Below are 24,732 nucleotides of genomic sequence, written 5' to 3' on the forward strand. Positions count from 1 at the left end.
TCTGTAAAGGAGACCGCTTTTAAACACTAATACGACCTATTCTTGAGTACTGCTCGAACGTTTGGGATTCCTATCGGGTCGGATTGAGGGAGGACATAGAAGCAATTCAGAGGTGGGCTACTAGATTTGTTACTGGTAGGTTTGATCATCACGCGAGTGTTACGGAAATGCTTCAGGAACTCGGGTGGGAGTCTCTGGAGGAAAGGAGGCGTTCTTTTCGTGAAGCGCTACTGAGGAAATTTAGAGAACCAGTATTTGAGGCTGACTGCAGTACAATTTTACTGCCGCCAACTTATATTTCGCGGAAAGACCACAAAGATAAGATATGAGAGATTAGGACTCGTACAGAGGCATAGAGGCAGTCATTTTTCTCTTGTTTTCTTTGGGAGTGGAACAGGGAGAGAAGATGCTAGTTGTGGTACGAGATACCTTCCGCCACGCACCGTATGATGGATTGCGGAGTATGTATGTAGATGTAGATATATTTCCGGGTGGTGGTGGTGGTGGTGGTGGTGGTGGTGGTGGTGGTGGTGGTGGTGTGTGTGTGGCAGTCAGTCGGTTTGGACAGAGCAGCGAGAAAGTCTCTGCGGCGCAGAGTCAGGCTGGGATTGCTGGTGGCATGCATGCATGGTCGGATTGTGAGGTGCTAGCTATGAGAGCTACAAGGTTCGTTGCCCACTGAACCTGGACACTGAAGTATTGTGATCAGTTAATCTGTTATGAAAGCTCAACTGCTTTGACATCTCTTTGTTCATTGCCAGTTGTTGCTTTCTGGGCTGTTCCGGCTAGCAGCAACATATGGTGTGGTTGAGTCTGCGAAATTTTGCAGCCATCTTCCTATATGGTCTTTAACTATTAAATTAGTTGTTACTTATCAGTGAAGTGCACCAGCGGTATTTTCTGTCTTGTGGCCGTTAACGCCCCAGTTACCTGCCCTGGTCGTTAGCATAGTTTTCTGGCAGTGTGTTTTCCTCGCCGTGTTGATGCTGTCCGGCACAGTGTGTAGTTAGTCAGCCTTTCAGTTGTTTGCTCAAAATTTTTTTGTTAAGAGTGGTTATTGTGCCTTGGCTGTTATTAGTGACCATTTTGAAGAGTTAGTGTGGCTGGTATCTTCGTCCTCGGCTGATATTTTCCGTTGTCGTAGCATTGGTCGGGCAGAAGAGAATTGATTAGCTTGTTGGACGATCCTTCAGCCGTCCCTGGGTCGGTTTTCCATCCTATTATTTAACCTAACTCTTGGCTACCTGTCTCACCTCACCTTACGTTAGAGCTACCTCTTCAAGCCGACCCCTGGAACACTTCTGAGCACCACTGTTCTGTTGGTTTCAGATTGTGATTTTCATTTTAGTCTGATGTACGGTTTGAGGCCTTCAGCCATCTATTAATTTAGCTTGTTTCAATTTTAAAACAAGGTCTTCTGCCATCTTAAATTAAAATTTTGAAAATTGTATCTTTAAAACTAATTTTTTTAAAAATAATTTGCTCTATCTGAAATTCTTGTTATCCAGGCCCTAACCTCTGAGTTGTTCAATGTCTTGTGTGTGGCTTTCAGCTGAGTATTTACGTGAAATATTTTTTTTAAGTAAGACCTTCAGCTGCGTGTATTCTTTAAAGTAATTTTTATAACTTGTGTTCAGGCCTTCAACCGTTCTTGTTTTTGGTGTGGTTTTGGGCCTTCAGCTCAGGAAGTGTTGCAAGTTTTCTTCAGCCGTATTGTTTTAATTTGTTCCTTTTAAGGCAATGTGCAATTATGTGGTTCTTAGGAAAATAAAGTTTGTGTGTTTTGTGCAACGAACAGTAACTTCCATAACCATAACATGATCCGCTCTATCCTGCGAAACCAGATGTTCCCAGGTAGTGGTTGTTTGAAAAAGCTGTCTGGAGGGTTCTCCAGAATTTCGCTGTTACAGTGGGATCTAGTCTTTGTGAGAAATACGTTTAACGGATTCCAGAAAGTATCCTGTTCTTGTCTTTTGTCTATCTGTGACCGATTTCCAGTCTTCATACAGTCAATATAGGAGTATACCTAACTACGATGATGTGAGGGAGGGCTGACTGGAGAGAGGAGGGCGAAGGTAAGACTGGATCTTAGCTTGCTTGTTAGTGACTGCACATCTAGGAAAATACACGTGCAGCTGCTGCCTCTCTCTCCTGGTATCACCTATTTGGGTTGATTTTTTCAGGAGTTATTTTCTCAATCCCAGTAGATGTGTTGCATTTGATTCATTGTTTACGAATGCTAGCTTTTTCATGACAATTTCGATGTGTAATTAGAACAGTGAAGCATTTTCCATCAGTTGTTGTGGGTATCAATCTTCCTGAATTTCGAGCACCAGGGCTGCAGGCTGATCGTTGAGCAACGCCACAGGAGGTGCTGGTAGCGAAGTCAACGTCAAATAGTGGTAGACACAGTCGTCAGCTGTATGCTTGCAGGTAATACACTTAATAAATTCCTCTCTGTCCAGCACCAGCATCTCGTCAGTTGAACACAGTTCCCGCCCAAAATAATGATTCTATCTTCCACATCAGCCATTGTCTCGCCAGCTTGTAGGGTAAGGGTTGATCGTATGTGGAATGAGTACGTCTTCCACTAGTTTAAAGTGGTTTTGTCAATATTATTCCCAGCAAGGTAATACCAGTTGTATGAGAGCGTCGGTTTTTGAGGTGTACTGTGATTGTAGGCTCTCCTTGTGTAGCGAATGGTTCAAATGGCTCTGAGCACTATGGGACTTAACTGCTGTGGTCATCAGTCCCCTAGAACTTAGAACTACTTAGACATAACTAACCTAAGGACATCACACACAGCCCGCATCTCGTGGTCGTGCGGTAGCGTTCTCGCTTCCCACGCCCGAGTTCCCGGGTTCGATTCCCGGCGGGGTCAGGGATTTTCTCTGCCTCGTGATGGCTGGGTGTTGTGTGCTGTCCTTAGGTTAGTTAGGTTTAAGTAGTTCTAAGTTCTAGGGGATTGATGACCATAGATGCTAAGTCCCATAGTGCTCAGAGCCATTTGAACCATTTTGAACATCACGCACATCCATGCCCGAGTCAGGATTCGAACCTGCAACCGTAGTGGTCGCGCGGTTCCAGACTGCAGCGTCTAGAACCGCTCGGCCACACAGGCCGGCACTTGGGATTTCTGCGTAGAAGGATGGGGATTCGAGTCCCAGAAAGGGCGACCCCCATTTTGAATTTCCTGCCAGTTCCCAGGTAGGGGTTGGGCAGCATGTCAGCAAAGCCTTGGGGCAAAAGATTTGCTCCACAATTCGTAGCTCGCATCAATAGAACATGTGGGAGAGAGGGGGGGGGGGGGGAACGGGGGCCCAAAAGCTGCCTGGGGAAGATCCATGACGTCATCTGGGTTTGGGGCAATTAATTGCTCAATTTAATTCGCATATAAAGTTCATATAGAAGTGTAGTTGGAACCCCATCATCCCCCTACTGTCACAGAACTGGGTGGGCCATGGATGAGGACGCAACAAAACTCCTATCAGAAACGCTTTGGTTCTTGAGTTTGAGATGATTATAGAAAATTTCAGCAACACAGACGCCTGATACAAGCTCAGCAAGGTTTGGGATCCTGCATTAACACGTTGAATGTCGCTAGGGCCGCCGGCGCACACAGTAGCGGTTCGCGCACAACGCCGTGTGCCTTCCGGCGGCCACACGCTTCACTCTGTTTAGCATTGTACACCATTCGGTGGTATGCACAGTTGCAAAATACAAAGCTCAAAACGTTGAACAATAAATTGTATCCAGTTTCCTGGACACAAGCGTCAACTCAAGAAATGCAAATTAATGCACAGTATGTGCTAAATAGTGTACTAAAGATAATGGAGCGTGTTATGAAGATCAGGTAGAGGAACAGACTCGAGGACAACCTTAGCGCTCCCCCCAGGGGGTCCACAACTCTTCTGTGGATACGTGCGTAGCGATCACGGGACCCTGAGCTAATGTGGCCCTCCTTCCTTTCCGGGCTGCATACCTTACCTTTCCTCATCCTTCCCCCTCCCCCATCTTCACCCCCTCCCCTCACCTCTGGCTCTTTCCTTCCCTTTCTCCCCCTCTGGGAGTATGGTTTGTGCCTACGTCTGGAGACGGACGCTCTACACTGTTACAAATTCCTTGCTTTCTATACTTGCAAGTCTTCGTCCTTCCTCTGTCATTCTCTTTTCCTTCCCGCTTCTCTCTGCATTTTTCTCCGCTGCGGCGTTTGAGACCCCTCTTCTTTCCTTTCCCTTTCTCTTTTTTCCTCCCTGTGCGTGTATGAAGGCCGACCCACGCACTTCCATGCGTAGCCGGTGACGGGGTAACGCGTAATTCCCCGCCCCGGGTAGACGGGTAGGACACGTACGTGCCCCCTGGTAACGGCCAGGCCCAGGGAGGGGTGATTACCTGAGCTGATACCTTCGGAAAGTGCCGATTGGTCCCTCCGTCCGTTTGTCAGGAGGTGTAACCTGAGGTGTGAACAATCACCTAAGGCGGGAGTGCCCTCAGTGAGGACCCCCACAAGGGAGGAGCGCGCCATCGGAGACGCTGGTAATCATGGGGGATTCTTCCGCAATGGTTTCCTCACCTTCCACTATGTTTCCCCTCGCCCTCTCCTCTCCCTCTATTGGTGTCCTTGCTTATGTTGGCCCCCGGTATCCTCCTGGTTCTGTTGGTTTTATGCTCTGGCTTTGTTGCATAATCATCTCCTCCTTTTGGCATTCCTTGGTCCCCCTCTGGGGTTTGACCTCCATTCCAAAATTTCTCTTCCGTAGTGTGAGCCATTTGGGGAAGAGCACCTTACCTAGTGTCTCCGACATGCGCCCTCCTAGTACATTCCACCTTTTCTTTTACGTCGTTGTCTGATGCTAGGGTGCATAGCCAGCATGGTAGCCAGCCCGTGTGGTGGGGTCGCTATGTACCCTTTTGGTTGAGCCCCCTGAACACACAGGGATCACACTTCTGATACCTGAGCTGTGACCTCCTCATGCATGCTCGTCATCCTGGAGCATCGGAACTCCCGGCAATGGCCGCCGTGCCAGACGGCCCTTGCTTTGGCTGGGTGGCGCCCGTGAGGAGAGCCCCTGATAGGAGTGGGTGGTATCAGGGCGGACGCTATGCAGATGAAACGCATACGGGTCCAAAACTCTGGCCGCCCTTCTGCGGCCGTTTCTCTGCGTGGTACTGATTCCTCAAGTGCTGCTTCTCTTGCCCCTTCGGCCTTCCCTTCCGTGGCTACCCCCTGGGAGGAGGGTCAGGCCCGTCGTCTAGGGGCAAAACCTTTCCCCCGTTTTCTAGTTTGCACCAGGACTGATGGAGATACTTTCACTAGTGTCAAACCTTTATTCTTTGTGGAACACATTGAAGACAAGTTCGGCGAAGTGGACTCCCTGAGCAAGATGCGGTCGGGTTCGTTGCTGATAAAAACTGCTTCGGCTGTCCAATCTGCGGCCCTTCGTGCCTGTACCCATCTTGGCACAATTCCCGTGTCCATTACCCCTCACCAGTCTCTAACTATGGTACAAGGTGTGATTTTTCACAGAGACCTCATCCTTCAAACTGATGAGGAACTTCGGGACAATCTCGGACGGCGGGGTGTTCACTTTGTTCGGCGTGTTCAGAAGGGTCCTAAAGATAATCGTATTGATACTGGTGCCTTTATCCTGGCCTTTGAAGGGGATACCCTTCCTGAGAAAGTTAAGATTATGGTCTATCGCTGTGATGTGAAGCCGTACATCCCACCTCCTATGCGGTGTTTTAAGTGCTTGCGTTTTGGCCACATGTCTTCTCGCTGTTCCCAGGACCCTCTCTGTGGTGACTGTGGACGTCCACTCCATGAGGGGAGTCCCTGTGTTCCCCCTCCTGTATGTGTAAATTGTCATGGTAGTCATTCTCCACGTTCAGCAGATTGCCCAGTCTATAAGAAAGAAAAAAAGATACAGGAGTATAAGTCCCTTGATCGTTTAAGCTACACAGAGACCCGTAAGAAATATGCACGATTGCACCCTGTGTCCATGACATCTAGTTACGCCTTGGTTACATCTTCATCCCTTCCTCCCCCTTCCTTACCCCCATCCCGGACCCCTCTCCTTCCCCCCTCCCCTGCGGCTCCCACACCTTCTCCTCTGGGCGCTGCTCCCCCTCCCCAGCCGGAGAAGTGTCCCACTCCTTCGGCGTCTGCCGGTCAAGGGCGCCTCTCCAGGGATGCCCCTTTCCGGCACCTTTCAGGTCAAAGGTCTGCTGCAGCGCGGCGACCGCGAGAGCCGCGGTCTATCGGCCCCCAGGTCGCCCGGTCTCTTTCTGTTCCTGATCTTGCTGCAGCTGGCTCCATTATGCCACACAGCCCTCCTCGATCTCAGCCTGAAAAGAAGAAGAAACATAAGTCCCGGGACAAAGAGCCTCTGGTGTCACCGGAGGTCCCTTCCCCGACTTCACAACCGGATTCTGACCTGTCGTTTATGGATGTCGCCCCCTCCTTGTCGGTGACGGGTGGGGACCCGGCGGTATGACTGGATTTAGCGTGTTCAGCCCTCATTTAAACCATTGTTCTGTGGTTCTCCAATGGAATTGTAATGGCTATTATCGTCACCTTCCGGAATTGAAATCCCTTCTTTTGTCCTACTCAGCAGCTTGTGTGGTTCTCCAGGAATCTCATTTTACTGATGCTCACTCACCGACCCTCCGTGGGTTCCGTGTTTTCTGTCGAAATCGGGTCGGACCCTTGCGGGCTTCTGGTGGCGTTTGTACGTTGGTCCGTACAGACATTGCTAGCACGTGGATTCCTCTCCAAACTACATTGGAAGCGGTTGCTGTTAGGGTCCACCTAGACTCGGCAGTCACAGTATGCAATCTTTATCTCCCTCCTGACAGGACTCTTACACCTGCTGCCTTAACCACCCTTCTTCAGCAACTTCCTCCTCCCTTCCTCCTCCTTGGGGATTTTAATGCTCATCATCCTTTGTGGGGCAGTGCCTTTCCATCTAGACGAGGTCTTCTTATAGACCAATTTATTGCAGACCACGACCTGTGCCTTCTTAATGATGGCTCCCCTACTCATTTCAGTGCTGGTCATGGTACCTTTTCTGCCATTGATCTTTCTCTTTCTTCTCCCTCTCTCCTCCCTTCATTACACTGGTCGCCACACGACGACCTTTGTGATAGTGACCATTTCCCGTTGATTATCACGCTCCCTTCCCGCTCCCCGATGGACAGGTTACCTCGTTGGTCTTTCCACCGCGCCGATTGGCCTCTATACACTGCACAGGTCGAGTTTTCTCCCTCTTTGTCGGGTTGTATTGATGACGTCCTACGTGACGTGTCTGACGCGATTGTTCGCGCTGCTACCCTTGCTGTCCCGCGCTCATCTGGACAATTTCGTCGTCGGCAAGTCCCGTGGTGGAGTACGGCCATTGCCATTGCCATCCGTGATCGCCGTCGAGCTTTGCAACACTTCAAGAGGCACCCATCTGTAGCCAGCCTTTCTACCTTTAAGCGCCTTCGCGCTAAAGCCCGTTATTTAATCAAACAGAGCAAGCGGATATGTTGGGAACGATTCGTTTCTTCCCTTGGTTCCACTGTCCCTCTGTCACGGGTATGGGCTACACTTCGCTCTCTCCAAGGTTGCCATCGGCAGTCCACCCTCCAGGCCTTCACCTCCCAGATGGCATTTGTACGGACCCATTAGTTCTCGCAGAACATCTTGCGACCCATTTTGCAGTGGCATCAGCGTCGGCCTCCTATCCAGCTGCTTTCCTTCATCAAAAACAGCAGGCTGAAGCTGTCACCTTATGTTTCACCACTTGTGAGTCAGAATCTTACAACGACCCTTTCACTGAATGGGAATTTCTTTCTGCTCTATCTTCTTCTCATGATACGGTCCCTGGCCCAGATTCCATTCATAACCAGCTGCTTCAACATCTCAGTGCTCCACAACGGCACCATCTTCTTTGGGTGTTTAACCGTATCTGGCTCCAGGGTGACTTCCCTTCTCAGTGGAGGGATAGCATTGTGGTTCCTGTCCTTAAGCCTGGTCAGAACCCCCTATCTGTTGACAGCTATCGGCCAATTAGTTTGACCAATGTTGGTTGTAAGTTACTTCAACGGCTGGTAGCCCATCGGCTCACTTGGGTCCTCGAATCTCGGGATCTATTGTCCCCTTACCAGTGTGGCTTTCGAGAGGGACGATCTCCAATCGATCATTTACTTCGCTTGGAATCCGCAGTTCGGCAGGCTTTTTCCCAGCGCCGCCATTTGGTTACAGTGTTTTCTGAACTTTGCAAGGCCTATGACACGGCCTGGCGCCATTACATCTTACTTACCCTTCATCAGTGGGGTCTTCGGGGCCCACTCCAGATTTTTATCCGCCACTTCCTGTTCAATCAGTCATACAGAGTTCGAGTTGGTACTGTTTTTAGTTCTCCACGGACCCAGGAGACAGGCATCCCACAGGGTTCTGTCTTGAGTGTCCTTTTCCTCATTGCTATCGATGGACTTTTGGCCTCTGTCGGTCCTTTGGTCGCCCCTGCCCTGTATGTGGATGATTTCTGCATTTGGGTTAGTTCCTCTTCGATGGCATCTGCAGAGCGGCAGCTCCAGGGAGCTATACGGCGTGCCTCTGCATGGACCCTCTCACATGGGTTTCAATTCTCTCCTCTAAAATCGCGGGTGGTCCACTTCTGTCGCCGTACGACGATCCACCCTGATCCAGAGCTCTATCTCGATGCCCAACGATTGCCTGTGGTCCCACAGTTTCGTTTCCTGGGTCTTCTTTTTGACAACAAGCTCACTTGGCTGCCCCATATCAGACATCTAAAGGTAGAATGTTTCCGTAAACTCAATGTCCTTCGCTTCCTTGCCCTCTCCTCTTGGGGTGTGGACCATTCCCTCCTCCTCCGTCTTTATCGTGCTCTAGTTCTGTCACGTTTGGACTATGGTTGTCAAGTTTATGGTTCAGCTGCTCCTTCCACGCTGCACGTGCTGGATCCAGTCCACCATCGTGGTATCAGTTTGGCCACCGGTGCCTTCCCTACTAGCCCTGTTGATAGTCTCCTGGTTAAAGCTGGGATCCCCCCCCCCCCTTTCTGTTCGGCGGTCCCAGCTTCTGGTGTCTTATGCCCTTACTATCAGTTCTTCTCCCGCTCATCCTTCCTATTCTATCCTATTTCCAGACCATGGACGTCGCCCGCCTGACTCCCGCCCTCGGGCGGGTTTACCGGTTGGGCTGCGCCTTGCGTCTCTTAACCGTGATTTTCGGCTTCCTTCTTTGCCCTGTCTTCCTCGCTCCCTCCCCTCCACCCCTCCTTGGTTAGTTCCTCGACCTCGAATTCGGATGGATCTCCGCCGCGGTCCGAAAGATTCCATCCCCCCGGTGGTGTTCCGTTCCTTTTTCCGCCAAATTTTATGGGAGTTTCGGGATGCTGTTGTTTTTTACACTGATGGCTCTAAATCTGCTGATCATGTTGGGTATGCCTTCACGTCCTCTGTCGGAACGGAAAATCATCTGCTGCCACCCTCATGTGGGGTGTTTACTGCGGAATTGATGGCAATTTCCCGGGCCCTTACCTTTATTAAACAATCCCCACACAACCGCGTTTTGTTATGTACGGACTCGATGAGTGGCCTTCTTGCTATTGACCAGTGTTTTTCGCGCCATCCCTTGGTCTCTGCCATCCATGACCATCTCGCTGATCTTCACCGTGCTGCTTGTTCCATTGACTTCCTATGGGTTCCGGGCCATGTGGGTATCCCGGGTAATGAGCTCGCTGATCGTTTGGCTGGGGGAGCAGTTACTTACCCCCCCGTTTTCTGTAACCCCTCCTGCAGCGGATTTACGGCTTCACATCAAATCCCACTTTGCACAGTCATGGGCCAGTTCTTGGGAGGCTACCCCACTGTCTAATAAGCTTTGTGCCATTAAGGTGAATCCAGGCCCATGGCGTTCTTCCTTTCGCCTCTCCCGCAAGGACTCGACCACACTGTGTTGTCTCCGCATTGGCCATACCAGGCTGACCCATGGTTTCCTTTTGCGTGATGAGCCACCCCCGCTATGTGGTTGTGGAGCCTTCCAGTCAGTGGCCCACATTTTGGTTGAATGCCCCCTTCTTTTGGCTCTGCGTGCTAAGTACAGACTCCCCCACACTTTACCTTTGATGTTGGCTGACGATTCCCGAATGGTCTCTCTGGTTCTAGGTTTCCTCCGGGAGAGTGGTTTTTATTCTCAGTTTTAAAGTTTTTAATCTCCCTCTGGTGTTGGGGCAGGGCCGTGAGTGTTTGGGTGTCTCCCACTGTAGGCAGTGTTCAGAGATTCCCGATTCACCTCCCTGACTGGAATCCTCTTTTCTTTCCCTTTTACTCTGTTTTTACCCCTTCTTTTTAAGGCTTGGTTAGTTTTTCTATTCCCATACGTACTTTCTGCATTATAGCGGTTGTACCTTTTAAGTCACAGGTGGTCTTGCCTATGCTACTTCAGCATAGTGTTCAGTTCGTTCTCTTGCCAAATTCCCTCGTTTGTTTTTACTAATGGCAACGTGACTGCCCTTTTACGTTTCCCCTTTTTCCGTTTTATTGTTCTGCCTTTTCTGAGATGTCCCGTTAGCAGAATGGAGTCTATTTGAAACAAGGGACTGATGACCTTGCTGTTTGGTCCCTTTAACCTCAAACAACCAACCAACCAACCTTCCACTATGTCTGCTCACAAACGTAAGTATACTGAGTCTCAGCCACAGACAGTCCTTCCATCGTTGCCACAGTTCCTTGTTGTTTCTCGGTCTGACGAAGGTCACGACTTCTCCACGGTCAACCCTTTCATTATTCAGAAAGGTGTCGACGCAATTGCAGGTCCTGTAAAGTCTTGTTCCAGATTACGGAATGGCACCCTGTTGTTAGAAACAGTCAGTGCCCTCCAGGCACAAAAATTGCTGCGTACTTCTCTGCTCCACACCTTCCCTGTCCGGGTGGAACCGCACCGTACCTTAAATTCCTCGCGTGGAGTCGTTTATACACGCTCCCTCGATGGATTGTCTGACGAAGAAATTCAGCACTACCTGTCTGACCAGGGCGTCACGGCTGTTCATAGCCATGTAAAGGGTTGACACGAACATCGTTCCAACCCATACTGTCTTGTTGACATTTGACAAAGTTCAACTCCCATCGAAAATCAAAGCAGGTTATGAGAATTTCCGTTCGCCCTTATGTCCCAAACCCTACGCGTTACTATCGGTGTCAGCGGTTCAATCACACCAGCCAGTCCTGTTCCAATCCGGCCAAATGTGTTACGTGTGGCAAGGATGCCCATGAGGGTGCTTGTCCACCTCCATCCCCTCGCTGCATCAACTGTATGGGTGACAACGCTGCTTCCTCTCGAGACTGCCCCGTTTTTAAGGACGAAAAGCTCATCCAGGAAATCAGAGTGAAGGAAAAGGTGTCGACCTGTGCTGCTCGAAAATTATTCGTCAGTCGCCAGCCCACCGTGCCTCCGACAGGAAAATACAGCACTGTCCTTGCTTCTCCTCGGCCAACAAAGGAGGCGGCCACGCAGACTTGCGACCTCACCTTCCGGAAGGCGTTCGATACAGTTCCGCACTGTCGCCTGATAAACAAAGTAAGAGCCTACGGAATATCAGACCAGCTGTGTGGCTGGATTGAAGAGTTTTTAGCAAACAGAACACAGCATGTTGTTATCAACGGAGAGACGTCTACAGACATAAAAGTAACCTCTGGCGTGCCACAGGGGAGTGTTATGGGACCATTGCTTTTCACAATATATATAAATGACCTAGTAGATAGTGTCGGAAGTTCCATGCGGCTTTTCGCGGATGATGCTGTAGTATACAGAGAAGTTGCAGCATTAGAAAATTGTAGCGAAATGCAGGAAGATCTGCAGCGGATAGGCACTTGGTGCAGGGAGTGGCAACTGACCCTTAACATAGACAAATGTAATGTATTGCGAATACATAGAAAGAAGGATCCTTTATTGTATGATTATATGATAGCGGAACAAACACTGGTAGCAGTTACTTCTGTAAAATATCTGGGAGTATGCGTGCGGAACGATTTGAAGTGGAATGATCATATAAAATTAATTGTTGGTAAGGCGGGTACCAGGTTGAGATTCATTGGGAGAGTCCTTAGAAAATGTAGTCCATCAACAAAGGAGGTGGCTTACAAAACACTCGTTCGACATATACTTGAGTATTGCTCATCAGTGTGGGATCCGTACCAGATCGGGTTGACGGAGGAGATAGAGAAGATCCAAAGGAGAGCGGCGCGTTTCGTCACAGGGTTATTTGGTAACCGTGATAGCGTTACGTAGATGTTTAGCAAACTCAAGTGGCAGACTCTGCAAGAGAGGCGCTCTGCATCACGGTGTAGCTTGCTCGCCGGGTTTCGAGAGGGTGCGTTTCTGGATGAGGTATCGAATATATTGCTTCCCCCTACTTATACCTCCCGAGGAGATCACGAATGTAAAATTAGAGTGATTCGAGCGCGCACGGAGGCTTTCAGACAGTCGTTCTTCCCTCGAACCATACGCGACTGGAACAGGAAAGGGAGATAATGACAGTGGCACGTAAAGTGCCCTCCGCCACACACCGTTGGGTGGCTTGCGGAGTATAAATGTAGATGTAGATCTAGACGTAGTGCCACGGTCGTCATATCGGCCAGCGCAAAGATCGCCCGTTCAACCTCACTACTTTCGCCTGCCCACTCTATGGCTCACCCTTCATCGGGTTCTGCTAAATCTCGAGCCCAAAAGTCAGACACCAAGCCTTCCAAAAAAGAGCATACTCGTGACGAGTTTTTACGCACCGCAACTTCCCAACCATCGGTTCCTCCTTCATCTAAACATCATACTTCTAATAAGGCTCAAAAGAAACCCAGTTCCTCTCATTCTCCGCCAAGGCGTGTCCCATCTACAGCACCACCTGGCGGAAATCGCCCTCGGCCGTCTTCTGTGTCGCCGAGGCGCACTGCTGGTGGCCGGTCAACCGGCCGATCGCTGGTGGCAGGAGCTGCTCCTGAACAACCTATGGATCAGGATCTTCTGCCATCGGCTGAATGCCATTCCATGATGTCGGTCGCTAGCTCCGAGCAGTCTTTGAGTTGACAGCAACTTCGGTCACATTCCTCCATTTTCTGTTCACCCCATGTCCATTATCCACTGGAATATCCGCGGCATTCGAGCCAATAGGGATGAATTGTCGATCCTCTTACGATCCTACTCGCCAGTCATCTTCTGTCTTCAGGAAACAAAGCTGTGTCCCCATGACCGCTTTGTTCTCCCTCATTTTCAGTCCGTCCGATTTGATCTCCCCTCTGTTGCAGGCACTCCAGCCCATGGAGGACTTACGATACTTCTCCATGATACCCTCCATTATCACCCAATCCCCTTAAACACTTCCTTCCAAGCTGTCGCCGTCAGTCTTTCCCTTTTCGGATACACGTTCTCTCTTTGTACTGTTTACATTCCATTGTCCACACCAATGGCACGAGCTCATATCCTACATCTTCTTGTTCAGCTTCCACCCCCCTATTTGCTGGTTGGGGACTTCAATGCCCACCACCCGCTTTGGGGATCTCCACATCCTTGTCCACGTGGCTCACTATTGCGAGACGTCTTCCACCAAGCGGATCTAGTTTGCCTCAACAATGGGGTCCCTAAATTTTTGTCTGCCTCCACGACACATTTATCTCATTTGGACCTTGCGGTCGGTACTGTTCCGCTGGCTCGGCGCTTCGAATGGTTCGCCCTTGATGAAACACACTCGAGTGACCACTTTCCATGTGTCCTTAGACTACAGCCTCAACTGCCATATATGAGCCCGCGACGCTGGAAATTTGCCCAACCCGATTGTACACTTTTTCCGTCTCTAGCGACATTCGATGACCGTCGCTTTCCCAGCTTCGACGATGAGGTCACACATATTACCGACGTTATTCTTACAGCTGCGGAACGTTCAATACCACGCACCTCCGAATTGCCCCGGCGCCCCCCAGTTCCTTGGTGGAACGAGGCATGCCGTGACGCAATACGTGAGCGGCGACGTGCTCTTCGCATTTTCCGTCACCATCCTAATTTGGCCAATTGTATCCGCTATAAGCAGCTCCGTGCGCGATGCCGTCGCGTCATCCGCGATAGCAAGAAGGCATGCTGGAAATTCTTTATTAGCTCATTTAACACCTTCACTCCCTCCTCGGAAGTTTGGAGTCGGCTTGGACGGTTCTCAGGCGCGCCTAGTTTCTCCTCGGTCTCTGGGCTCTCTGTTGCGCATGATACATTAGTGGATCCCGTAGCAATTTCTAACTCATTGGGTCAGCACTTTGCTGAGATTTCGAGCTCTTCCAACTACCCGCCAGCGTTTCTACCGAAGAAACGTGCAGCGGAAGTGCGACCTCTTGCTTTCTCCTCTCAAAATCGCGAAAGCTATAATACTGTTTTCTCCATGCGGGAAATCCAACATGCACTCTCTTCTTCTCGCTCCTCCGCCCCAGGACCGGATGGTATCCACGTCCAAATGTTGCTGCATTTATCAACCCGACAGTACTTTTCCCAGACGATGGCGGGAAGCTATCGTAGTTCCCGTTCCGAAACCTGGAAAGGACAAACATCTCCCCTCTAGCTATCGCCCCATTTCTCTCACGAGTAGTGTCTGTAAGGTTTTGGAGCGTATGGTGAATTACCGTCTAGCGTGGTGGCTGGAGTCCCGCAGTCTTTCAACACCTGCCCAATGCGGATTCCGAAAGCATCGTTCTGCCGTTGACCATCTTGTTGCTCCCTCCACTTACATCATGAGCAACTTTCTCAGGAAACGCCAAACAGTAGCAATATTTTTTGATGTGGAGAGAGCATACGATACCTGTTGGAGGACGGGCATCCTCCGCACACTGTTCTCTTGGGGCTTTCGAGGTCGGCTGCCCCTTTTCTTCGCGAATTTATGGCAGAGCGCACATTTAGGGAGCGGGTGAACACTACTCTCTCCCGTACTTTCTCCCAAGAAAACGGGGTACCCCAGGGCTCCGTGCTGAGTGTTGTACTGTTTGTCATTGCCATCAATCCAATTATGGATTGTCTCCTTCCTGATGTCTCGGGCTCCCTCTCTGTGGACGATTTTGCGATCTACTACAGCTCTCAACGGACCAGCCTTCTTGAACGGCGTCTTCAAGGATGTCTCGATCGCCTCCACTCTTGGAGCATCGAAACCGGCTTCCGTTTTTCTCCCAGTAAGAACGTTTGTGTTCATTTTTGGCGACGTAAGGAATTTCTTCCACCCTCCTTACATCTAGGACCTGTCAACTTTCCGTTTTCAGACGTCGCTAAATTCTTGGGTCTTATTTTTGACAGGAAACTATGCTAGTCCTCCCACATTTCCTATCTTTCGGCTCGCTGTCTGCGATCCCTCAACACCCTCCGTGTCCTGAATGGTACTTTCTGGGAGCGGACCTAGTGGTCCTTCTCCGCCTCTATCGCGCCTTAGTGCGCTCGAAATTGGACTATGGAAGCATAGTCTACTCCTCTGCTCGGCCGTCTATTCTTCGGCGTCTCGACTCTATTCACCACCGTGGATTACTTATAGTGTCTGGAGCTTTTTACACCAGCCCTGTGGAAAGCCTTTATGCTGAGACTGCTGAACCTCCGCTGTCCAGTCGGCGAGCAGTCCTGAGTCGTTATGCCAGCCATCTGTCTTCCATGCCTGCTAATCCAGCCCACGACATATTTTTCGACGCCTCCTTTGATGTAGGGTATGCAGGCCGTCCCTCCTCCCTACTACCACCGGGAGTCCGTTTCCGACAACTGCTCCATTCTCTTTCCTTCCGCTTTCCTAAAACCTCCTTGACAACTTGGGGTACAGCACCGCCTTGGCTCCGTCCCCGGATCTGCCTGCTCAGAGACCTTTGTCGATTTCCCAAGGATGGTATCCCTTCACTTGTTTATCGTCGGGCATTTGCTGCTCTGTGTGCACACATGACGGACGCCACATTTATTTACACCTACGGCTCGAAAACATCGTTAGGTGTAGGGAGTGCCTATGTTGTTGGCGACACCCCAAATCACTTTCGGCTTCCCGACCAGTGTTCGGTCTATACTGTGGAGCTTTACGCTGTTCTCCAGTCTGCCCACTACATCCGCCGCCATCAGCGGATACAGTACGTTATCTGCTCCGATTCTCTCAGCTCTCTCCTCAGTCTCCAAGCTCTTTACCCTGTGCACCCTCTGGTCCACCGGATTCAGGACTGTCTGCGCTTGCTCCACCTGGGGGGCGTCTCGGTGGCGTTCCTGTGACTCCCGGGACACGTTGGTATCTGCGGAAATGAGGCGGCCGATATTGCAGCCAAGGCTGCAGTCTCTCTTCTTCGGCCAGCTATTCCATCGATTCCCGTCGCCGATCTACGGAGCGTTTTATGTCGTCGTGTTGTTCATTTATGGCACGCGCACTGGTCGACACTTCCCGAAAATAAATTGCGGGACGTGAAAACTCTTCCTTGTGCTTGGACCTCTTCCTCCCGAGCGCGTCGTCGGGAGGAGGTGATTTTAACTAGACTCCGGATAGGGCACTGCCTTTTTAGCCATCGACATCTTTTAAGCGGCGATCCTCCCCCACTCTGTCCCCACTGCTCTTAGCTGTGGACAGTAAGACACCTTTTAATTGAGTGCCCCTATTTTAATCCGTTACGCGCCTGTCTTTAGCTGTCGCCTGATATATCGTCAATTTTAGCAGATGACACGCGATCGGCCGATCGCGTTCTAGAGTTCATTTGTGCCAGTGAAATGACGTCAGTCATTTGAGGTTTTTTTTTTTTTTTTTTTTTTTTTTTTTTTTTTTTTTTTTTTTTTTTTTTTTTTTTTTTTTTTGGGACAACCTACCCCCTTCTGTAGTGAATTTTTAAGCCTTCCTTCTGCCTTTAGTTTCTCCAATTTTATGACTTTCGTTCCCACTGCTGCTGGTTTCCATTTTAGGTTTTTTACTGTTAATTCCCGGACCGGACGCTTTACGACTCGACATTAGGCACTGCATCTGTCAGTGAAGAAGTGGTTCACACAGTGAAGCACTGGCTCCGCTACCAGGACAAGGATTGGTAGTGACAGGGCATACATGACCTCGTTTAGCGCTGGAGAAAGGCCATAGAATGGGATGGAGAGTACGTGGAAAAATTTGGTGTGTAGATAAAACACTATTGCTTTGTATGTGTAATTCTCATTATGTTCGATACAGAATTGTTGAAGAAAGAAAATGAGCAGCACTACTTCGTGGGTAACCCTCATAACAGACGAAAGTGCGTAATATATATTTTTTAAACACAATTATAACGATAACAATGGAAAGAATCATGACTGGCCGAGAACAGATACAGTCTATTTCTATTAGTTTCATGAGTAAAATCAGTGTCGTTTGGGAGCATTCAACATGTTCAAATTACAGATATCACGCATGAGGGAATTAGATAAGTTTCAGATGTCTGAGGTACCAACACCAATCAGTATCTATACATACATTTATTACATTCAAGAGCACTTCTCATCGTTGTTTTGTAGCATCATGACTAAGAAAAAAATCTATAAACTATCTTCATCCAAACCGTAACCAGTCATATCACTCCTTGTGATAGAACATTCTATAATATTTTACCATGCCTCTCTTTACTGATACATCAAGAAACAAATATCATCTGTGTGCGCGTGTTGACATTGGCAATATTACATACACGAGTATTATTGCTTTGAAGCTGGTCGTCAATGATTGAACTTTGGAGCAGGTCGTAAATGACTGAAGTTGTTTGCACAGACCTGGGTAAAGTTTTTTTCACCTCTAGTGGAGGAAGACCATGTCCCACAGACTATCAAGCACAATAGAGGGTCCAGTGTGCTATTCTCTCATATTGTTTTTCTGCTGTCAGATGTCCAAGCAGTGTATGACAACGGCTGTGTACACCGCTATACATTTTGTTTTCCTACCATGACTGAGGTCTGTGTCAGGTCGTAAACTGACATCAACATGTTGTGCACATAGTGTAAACTATGCTTCTCCAACAACACACAGGATGGTAGAACTAAAACACAGAGGTGACGTTTCTTATTGACCAAAATGTGGAAGACATCACAACATATGGAAACTGGAGGAGTTTGCAGCATTGTGGACCATTTACAAAAACCTGTCCGAAGATGATGACTTAGACGTTTAATCTTATCTACCACAGTGATGGGGCAGCAGATGTCTTGGTATTCTGTTGCGAAGAGCATTGGTTCATCATTTTGCAGTCATGCACATGATCATTGTAACAGTGCTGACCATTCCCAGAAGGTGATGTTCACATCACGTGTGCGGTAGTAGAAGTAGAAAGAGGTACTGTTATCCTAATAATGGAACAAAAAGTAGATAGCGTTGCAGCATATGGAAATAGGAAAAGTCGGAAACACTGCTGAACGTCTCAAAACAACTGTCTACAGAAGGTGACCTCTACAGTTAGTCCCACGTTCCACAGTGACAAGTAGCAGATGATCAGTGTTCCGCCAATGCTCTCACCATCTGAGTCAATTGGTTTTCGTCAATCATTATGTGGTAATCAGCAGCATACCAGTGAACAGATGCGACGGGAAGACGTACTGTAGCAAGCACCACAGTTGATAACTTGAGCAACTTTCGCAATTTTACGAGCTGTTCCGTAATTTCAACGCCAGCCAATGACACAGGAGAATGCTTCCGAAGTGTCATCTCCAAACCACCTCTACACTACTTCGCGAGTACCATATACTAGACTGAGAATGCAGGAAAATGACTGTAGTATGTGCATTTGATCTTGTCCACCAAAGAATTCCGGACAACGTTCTATTCCAATGCAACTAGGTTATCTACATATTTCTAGTATCTCATAGTGTATCATTTATTATTGCGACTGGCCACCTTTCCGTATGTGGATGGGAGTCAGACTATTCTCACATTGATAAGGCAAAGTTGGAGATTGAAAGATCCCCACGCTGCGTGGTCGATGATTTAATCTGCTATTGAGGAGAATTACCTTCCACATCTCACGAAGGAACAGAGCGATCTGAGTCTGTAACTGCTCATCAGCGAACACTGTTCCACAACCGTCTTTCTCATGGCACCCACTTAAGTGCATAACATCCGTCCAGATGAGTGCATGTCGAGGTGGTTAACGACGAATATCGGCGTATAGTAGGCATGAGAGACTGTTGTGCTGATATAAAACAATTAAGAAGCGACGTGAGATTTCTGCATGCTGGAGCTGAAGACTGATTGTGTGAAACATTTTGCGTAAATCGACTGTGCTCTCAATTCTAGAGTATTACTCCAGTGCCTGGAGTCAGTAACAGAAGGGTACCGGAAACAGATATTTTTTAGTGAAGCATAAACACACACAATCTAACGCTACACAGTTCTTCACCTAAAAACGCTATATTGTTAAAGCCATATGGTTTCTGAAGTATTAGTTTTTTGCAGTGCAACACTCTTCATACTCCAATGCAGGACGTAAATGTCCAACAACCGATGTACAACCACCCTGTTAGTTTTCTACCCCAGTCACTACGGCGACAAACTTTAAGGTACAAAAACTACTGTCTTGTACACTATTCTGGTGTCTTCGAAAGTGACCAAGCTGTTCATCACGACGAGGTTGTCGTCGTTGTATATCAGCCACTCGAACTACTTCTAAACTACAGATATTTCGAAACACTGCTGTTCTGTCTCTTACGAAAGTGACAGATTTTATACGTTTTTTAAAGTCGAAAACGTGCGTAGCCTCAATCACATTTTCCCTACGTTGGATTATTATTATTATTGTTTCTTTTCTCAGACGTTATGTCTGGTCAAAAATGGGAAGTGAGGCGGACCTTGATCAAGCGTGACTTCGTTTTAACTGTACGGTATATGTTATATTGCATTTAGGAACTTCCGGGTAATTGAGCATGTATCAATAATTACGGATTTCTGTAGTTGTATGTATAAGTTTGGATGTAGCTGTATTGCATTTATGTACTGGTGGATATTCTGTGGTATGACTCCTGTAGTTGATACTATAATTGGTATAATGTCAACTTTATCCTGATGCCACATGTCCTTGACTTTCTCAGCCAGTTGTATGTATTTTTCAATTTTTTTTCTGTTTTCTTTTGTATATTTGTTGTATTGGGTATGGATATTTCGATTAGTTGTGTTAATTTCTTCTTTTTATTGTTGAGTATGATGTCAGGTTTGTTATGTGGTGTTTTCTCTCTTATAATCGTTCTGTTCCAGTATAATTTGTATTCATCATTCTCCAGTACATTTTGTGGTGTGTACTTGTATGTGGGAACGTGTTGCTTTATTAGTTTGTTTTATGGCAAGTTGTTGATGTATTATTTTTGCTACATTGTCATGTCTTCTGGGGTATTCTGTATTTGCTAGTATTGTACATCCGCTTGTGATGTGATCTACTGTTTCTATTTGTTGTTTGCAAAGTCTGCATTTATCTGTTGTGATATTGGGATCTTTAATAATATGCTTGCTGTAATATCTGGTGTTTATTGTTTGACTCTGTATTGCAATCATGAATCCTTCCATCTCACTGTATATATTGCCTTTTCTTAGCCATGTGTTGGATGCGTCTTGATCTATGTGTGGCTGTGTTAGATGATACGGGTGCTTGCCATGTAGTGTTTTCTTTTTCCAATTTACTTTGTTCGTATCTGTTGTTGTTATGTGATCTAAAGGGTTGTAGAAGTGGTTATGAAATTGCAATGGCGTAGCTGATGTATTTATATCAATGATTGCTTTGTGTATTTTGCTAGTTTCTGCTCATTCTAGAAAGAATTTTCTTAAATTGTCTCCCTGTCCATAATGTAGGTTTTTTATATCTATAAATCCCCTTCCACCTTCCTTTCTGCTTAATGTGAATCTTTCTGTTGCTGAATGTATGTGATGTATTCTATATTTGTGGCATTGTGATCGTGTAAGTGTATTGAGTGCTTCTAGGTCTGTGTCACTCCATTTCACTACTCCAAATGAGTAGGTCAATACTGGTAAAGCATAAGTATTTATAGCTTTTGTCTTGTTTCTTGCTGTCAATTCTGTTTTCAGTATTTTTGTTAGTCTTTGTCTATATTTTTCTTTTCGTTCTTCTTTAATATTTGTATTATCTATTCCTATTTTTTGTCTGTATCCTAGGAATTTATAGGCATCTGTTTTTTCCATCGCTTCAATGCAGTCGCTGTGGTTATCCAATATGTGTTCCCCCTGCGGGTCCGGGGATTAGAATAGGCCCGAGGAATTCCTGCCTGTCGTAAGAGGCGACTAAAAGGAGTCCATCCCCCTCACGGGGGTAGTTAGCGCCTGCGTCCGGAGACGGACGGTTTCACGACCTATAATCGTGGTCTTTTTGGTTTTTCACTTCTCGTTTCTTCCTTCCTTTTGTTGGTTCCTTTCTTTGCTCTTCTCCACCTCACTGTCTTCCTTACTCTTTCCCTTGACTTCTCCTTGCCTTCTCATTGCCTTTTTCTCCTTGCCTTCTCATTGCCTTTTTCTCCTTGCCTTCTCATTGCCTCCTTCTCCTTGCTTCCTCATTGCCTTCTTCTCCTTGCCTTCTCTGGTCTCCGCCTCGGCGTTTGAGACAGTCTGTCCTCTTTCTCCCTCTCTCTCTTCTTTTTCCTCTTCTTCCTTCCTCCCTGTGCGTGTCTGAAGGCCGACCCACGCGTTCGCACGCGTAGCCGGTGACGGGGTAACGCGTAAGTCCCCGCCCTGGGTAGACATGTAAGGCACACGCGTACCCCCTGGTAAAGGCCAGGCCCGGGGAGGGGTGATTGCCTGAGCTGATACCTTCTGACCATGCCGATTGGTCCCTCCGTCTGTTTCTCGGGAGGTGTGACCTGAGGTGTAAACATTCACCTAAGGCGGGAGTGCCCTCTGAGAGGGTCCCCACAAGGAAGGAGCGCGCCATCGGAGACGCTGGCAATCATGGGGGATTCCTCCGCAATGGATTCTTCTCCATCGCTTTCGACTTCGACCCAAAAACGGAAACGTGACCAGCCAACAGTGACAAAAGTACTACCGCCTGCCCCACAGTTCCTCGTAGTTTCTCGATCTGAGGACGGAAAGGATTTTTCCTCTGTCAACCCTTTCGTTATTCAGAAGGGCGTAGATGCCATAGCCGGATCTGTCAAATCTTGTACCAGGTTGCGTAACGGTACCTTATTACTAGAAACTGAGAAAGCCTTTCAGGCACAAAAACTGCTTCGGGCCACACTCTTGTACACGTTCCCTGTCCGGGTGGAGGCCCACCGAACTTTGAATTCGTCTCGTGGTGTAGTCTATAGTAGCTCCCTCGACGGATTGACTGACGAGGAGCTTCAATCTTTCCTCGCTGAGCAGGGCGTGACGGCTGTCCATAGGGTCATGAAAAAGGTCAACAATAACCTTGTACCGACCCGGACACTTTTCTTGACCTTCGATTGTGTTAAGCTGCCATCGCGCATCAAGGCGGGCTACGAGGTTATTTCTGTTCGCCCCTATGTCCCGACACCTACGCGCTGCTACCAGTGTCAGCGTTTCAATCACACTCGACAGTCTTGCTCCAATGCGGCTAAATGTGTCACTTGTGGCAGGGATGCCCATGAGGGTGACTGTCCACCTCCGTCTCCTCGTTGTGTGAACTGTCAGGGTGACCATGCCGCATCCTCCCGCGACTGTCCTGTCTATAAGGAAGAACGCTGTATCCAAGAAATTCGGGTCAAAGAGAAAGTGTCCACCTCGGCTGCTCGCAAGCTATTGGCTAGTAGGAAGCCCACGCTGCTCCCAGCGGGGAAATACAGCACTGTCCTCGCCTCTCCTCGGACTACCCGGGACGTAGCAACCCAGACATGCGATCTGACCTTCAGCACCACGGTCGTCCGTTCGGCCAGTGCTAAGATCGCGCGGTCGACGTCTCCTCTTCCTCCCATCACCCCACAGACACCAGCCACTTCCTCAGCTTCTGCTAAGTCGAAGACCCCGAAGTCAGATGCACGGGCCTTCAAGAAGGAACCATCCCGTGCAGACTTCCTCCGTCCCTCGACCTCCCAGCCTTCGACCGGTACTTCCACCAAACGTCCTTCTAAAAAGGCGCATAGGAAGCACAGTTCTCCTTCTCCGCCACGGCGCCTTTCTTCTCCTGCGCCACCCAGCGGTTGCCGCCCCAGGCCGTCATCCGTTTCGCCTGGCCGCACCGCTGGTAGCCGAACATCTGGCCGTTCACCGGCGGAGGAAGCTCCCCCTCCCGGCCATCCTCCCGAGATGGCCGATGACCCTATAGACCCCATGGACGATGACTGTCCGCCTACTGATAGCGGCGGCAGTGCTCGCTCGAAGCCAGGCCCTCAGCGGCCTTCGAGGTGACCCCTTCTCTCATCTTCCTTTTCTTACGATGGCACTTATTAACTGGAATATTAGCAGCATTCGCTCCAACCGAGAGGACTTGAAGTTGCTGCTCCGCTTGCATCGTCCGCTCGTCGTAGCCCTCCAGGAAACGAAGCTACGCCCATGCGATCAAATTGCCTTGGCACTCTACACCTCTGTGCGTTTTGACCTACCCCCTGTGGTAGGTATCCCAGCTCATGGAGGGGTTATGTTGCTGGTCCGGGATGATATTTACTACGATCCCATCACGTTGCACACCGGCCTGCAGGCAGTTGCCATCCGCATTACTCTCCCCACCTTTACGTTTTCCTTTTGTACCGTTTACACTCCATCGTCATCTGCCGTTACCAGGGCAGACATGATGCAACTTATTGCTCAGCTACCTGCACCATTTTTGTTAACTGGAGACTTCAATGCCCACCATCCCCTTTGGGGCTCTCCAGCATCCTGCCCGAGGGGCTCCTTGTTAGCAGACCTTTTCAACCAGCTCAATCTTGTCTGCCTCAATACTGGCGCCCCTACTTTTCTTTCGGACACATCTCATACCTATTCCCATTTAGACCTCTCTATCTGTACTCCCCAACTTGCACGCTGGTTTGAGTGGTATGCACTTGCTGATACATATTCGAGCGACCACTTCCCGTGTGTTATCCATCTCCGGCAGCATACTCCCTCTCCGTGCTCCTCTAGTTGGACCATCTCCAAGGCAGACTGGGGGCTCTTCTCTTCCAGGGCGACCTTTCAGGATCAAACCTTCACAAGCTGCGATCGTCAGGTCGCACATCTCACGGAAGTCATTCTCGCTGCTGCTGAATATTCCATCCCTCACCCTACTTCTTCTCCACGTCGCGTACCAGTCCCCTGGTGGACCGCAGCATGTAGAGACGCTTTACGTGCTCGTCGACGTGCTTTACGCACCTTTAAACGCCACCCTACAGTGGCGAATTGTATTAATTATAAACGATTACGTGCTCAGTGTCGTCGTATTATTAAAGAAAGCAAGAAAGCCAGCTGGGCTGCTTTCACAAGCACCTTCAACAGTTTTACTCCTTCTTCTGTTGTCTGGGGTAGCCTGCGCCGGCTATCTGGCACTAAGGTCCACTCCCCAGTTTCTGGCTTGAAGGTCGCGAATGAAGTCCTTGTGGCCCCTGAGGCTGTCTCCACTGCCTTCGGCCGCTTTTTCGCCGAGGTTTCGAGCTCCGCTCATTACCACCCTGCCTTCCTCCCCCGCAAACAGGCAGAGGAGGCTAGGCCACCTGACTTCCGCTCCTCGAATTGTGAAAGTTATAATGCACCATTCACCATGCGGGAACTCGAAACCGCACTTGGCCGATCATGGTCCTCCGCTCCAGGGCCTGATTCTATTCAT

At 48.8% G+C, this 24,732-nt stretch overlaps 1 protein-coding gene across 1 annotated transcript in view; it reads left to right on the plus strand.

The window, feature by feature from the left end:
* Positions 1-463: 463 nt before the first annotated feature.
* Positions 464-24,732, plus strand: part of LOC126184498 (uncharacterized) — a 172,804-nt gene continuing 148,535 nt past the window's right edge. Inside the window, exon 1 of the mRNA XM_049926891.1 lies at positions 464-550. Within this exon, the coding sequence (XP_049782848.1) occupies positions 464-550 (87 nt within the window). The remainder of the gene's footprint in view (positions 551-24,732) is intronic.

The sequence above is a fragment of the Schistocerca cancellata genome, chromosome 4 (genome assembly GCF_023864275.1).
Source record: "Schistocerca cancellata isolate TAMUIC-IGC-003103 chromosome 4, iqSchCanc2.1, whole genome shotgun sequence".
Taxonomy (NCBI): domain Eukaryota; kingdom Metazoa; phylum Arthropoda; class Insecta; order Orthoptera; family Acrididae; genus Schistocerca; species Schistocerca cancellata.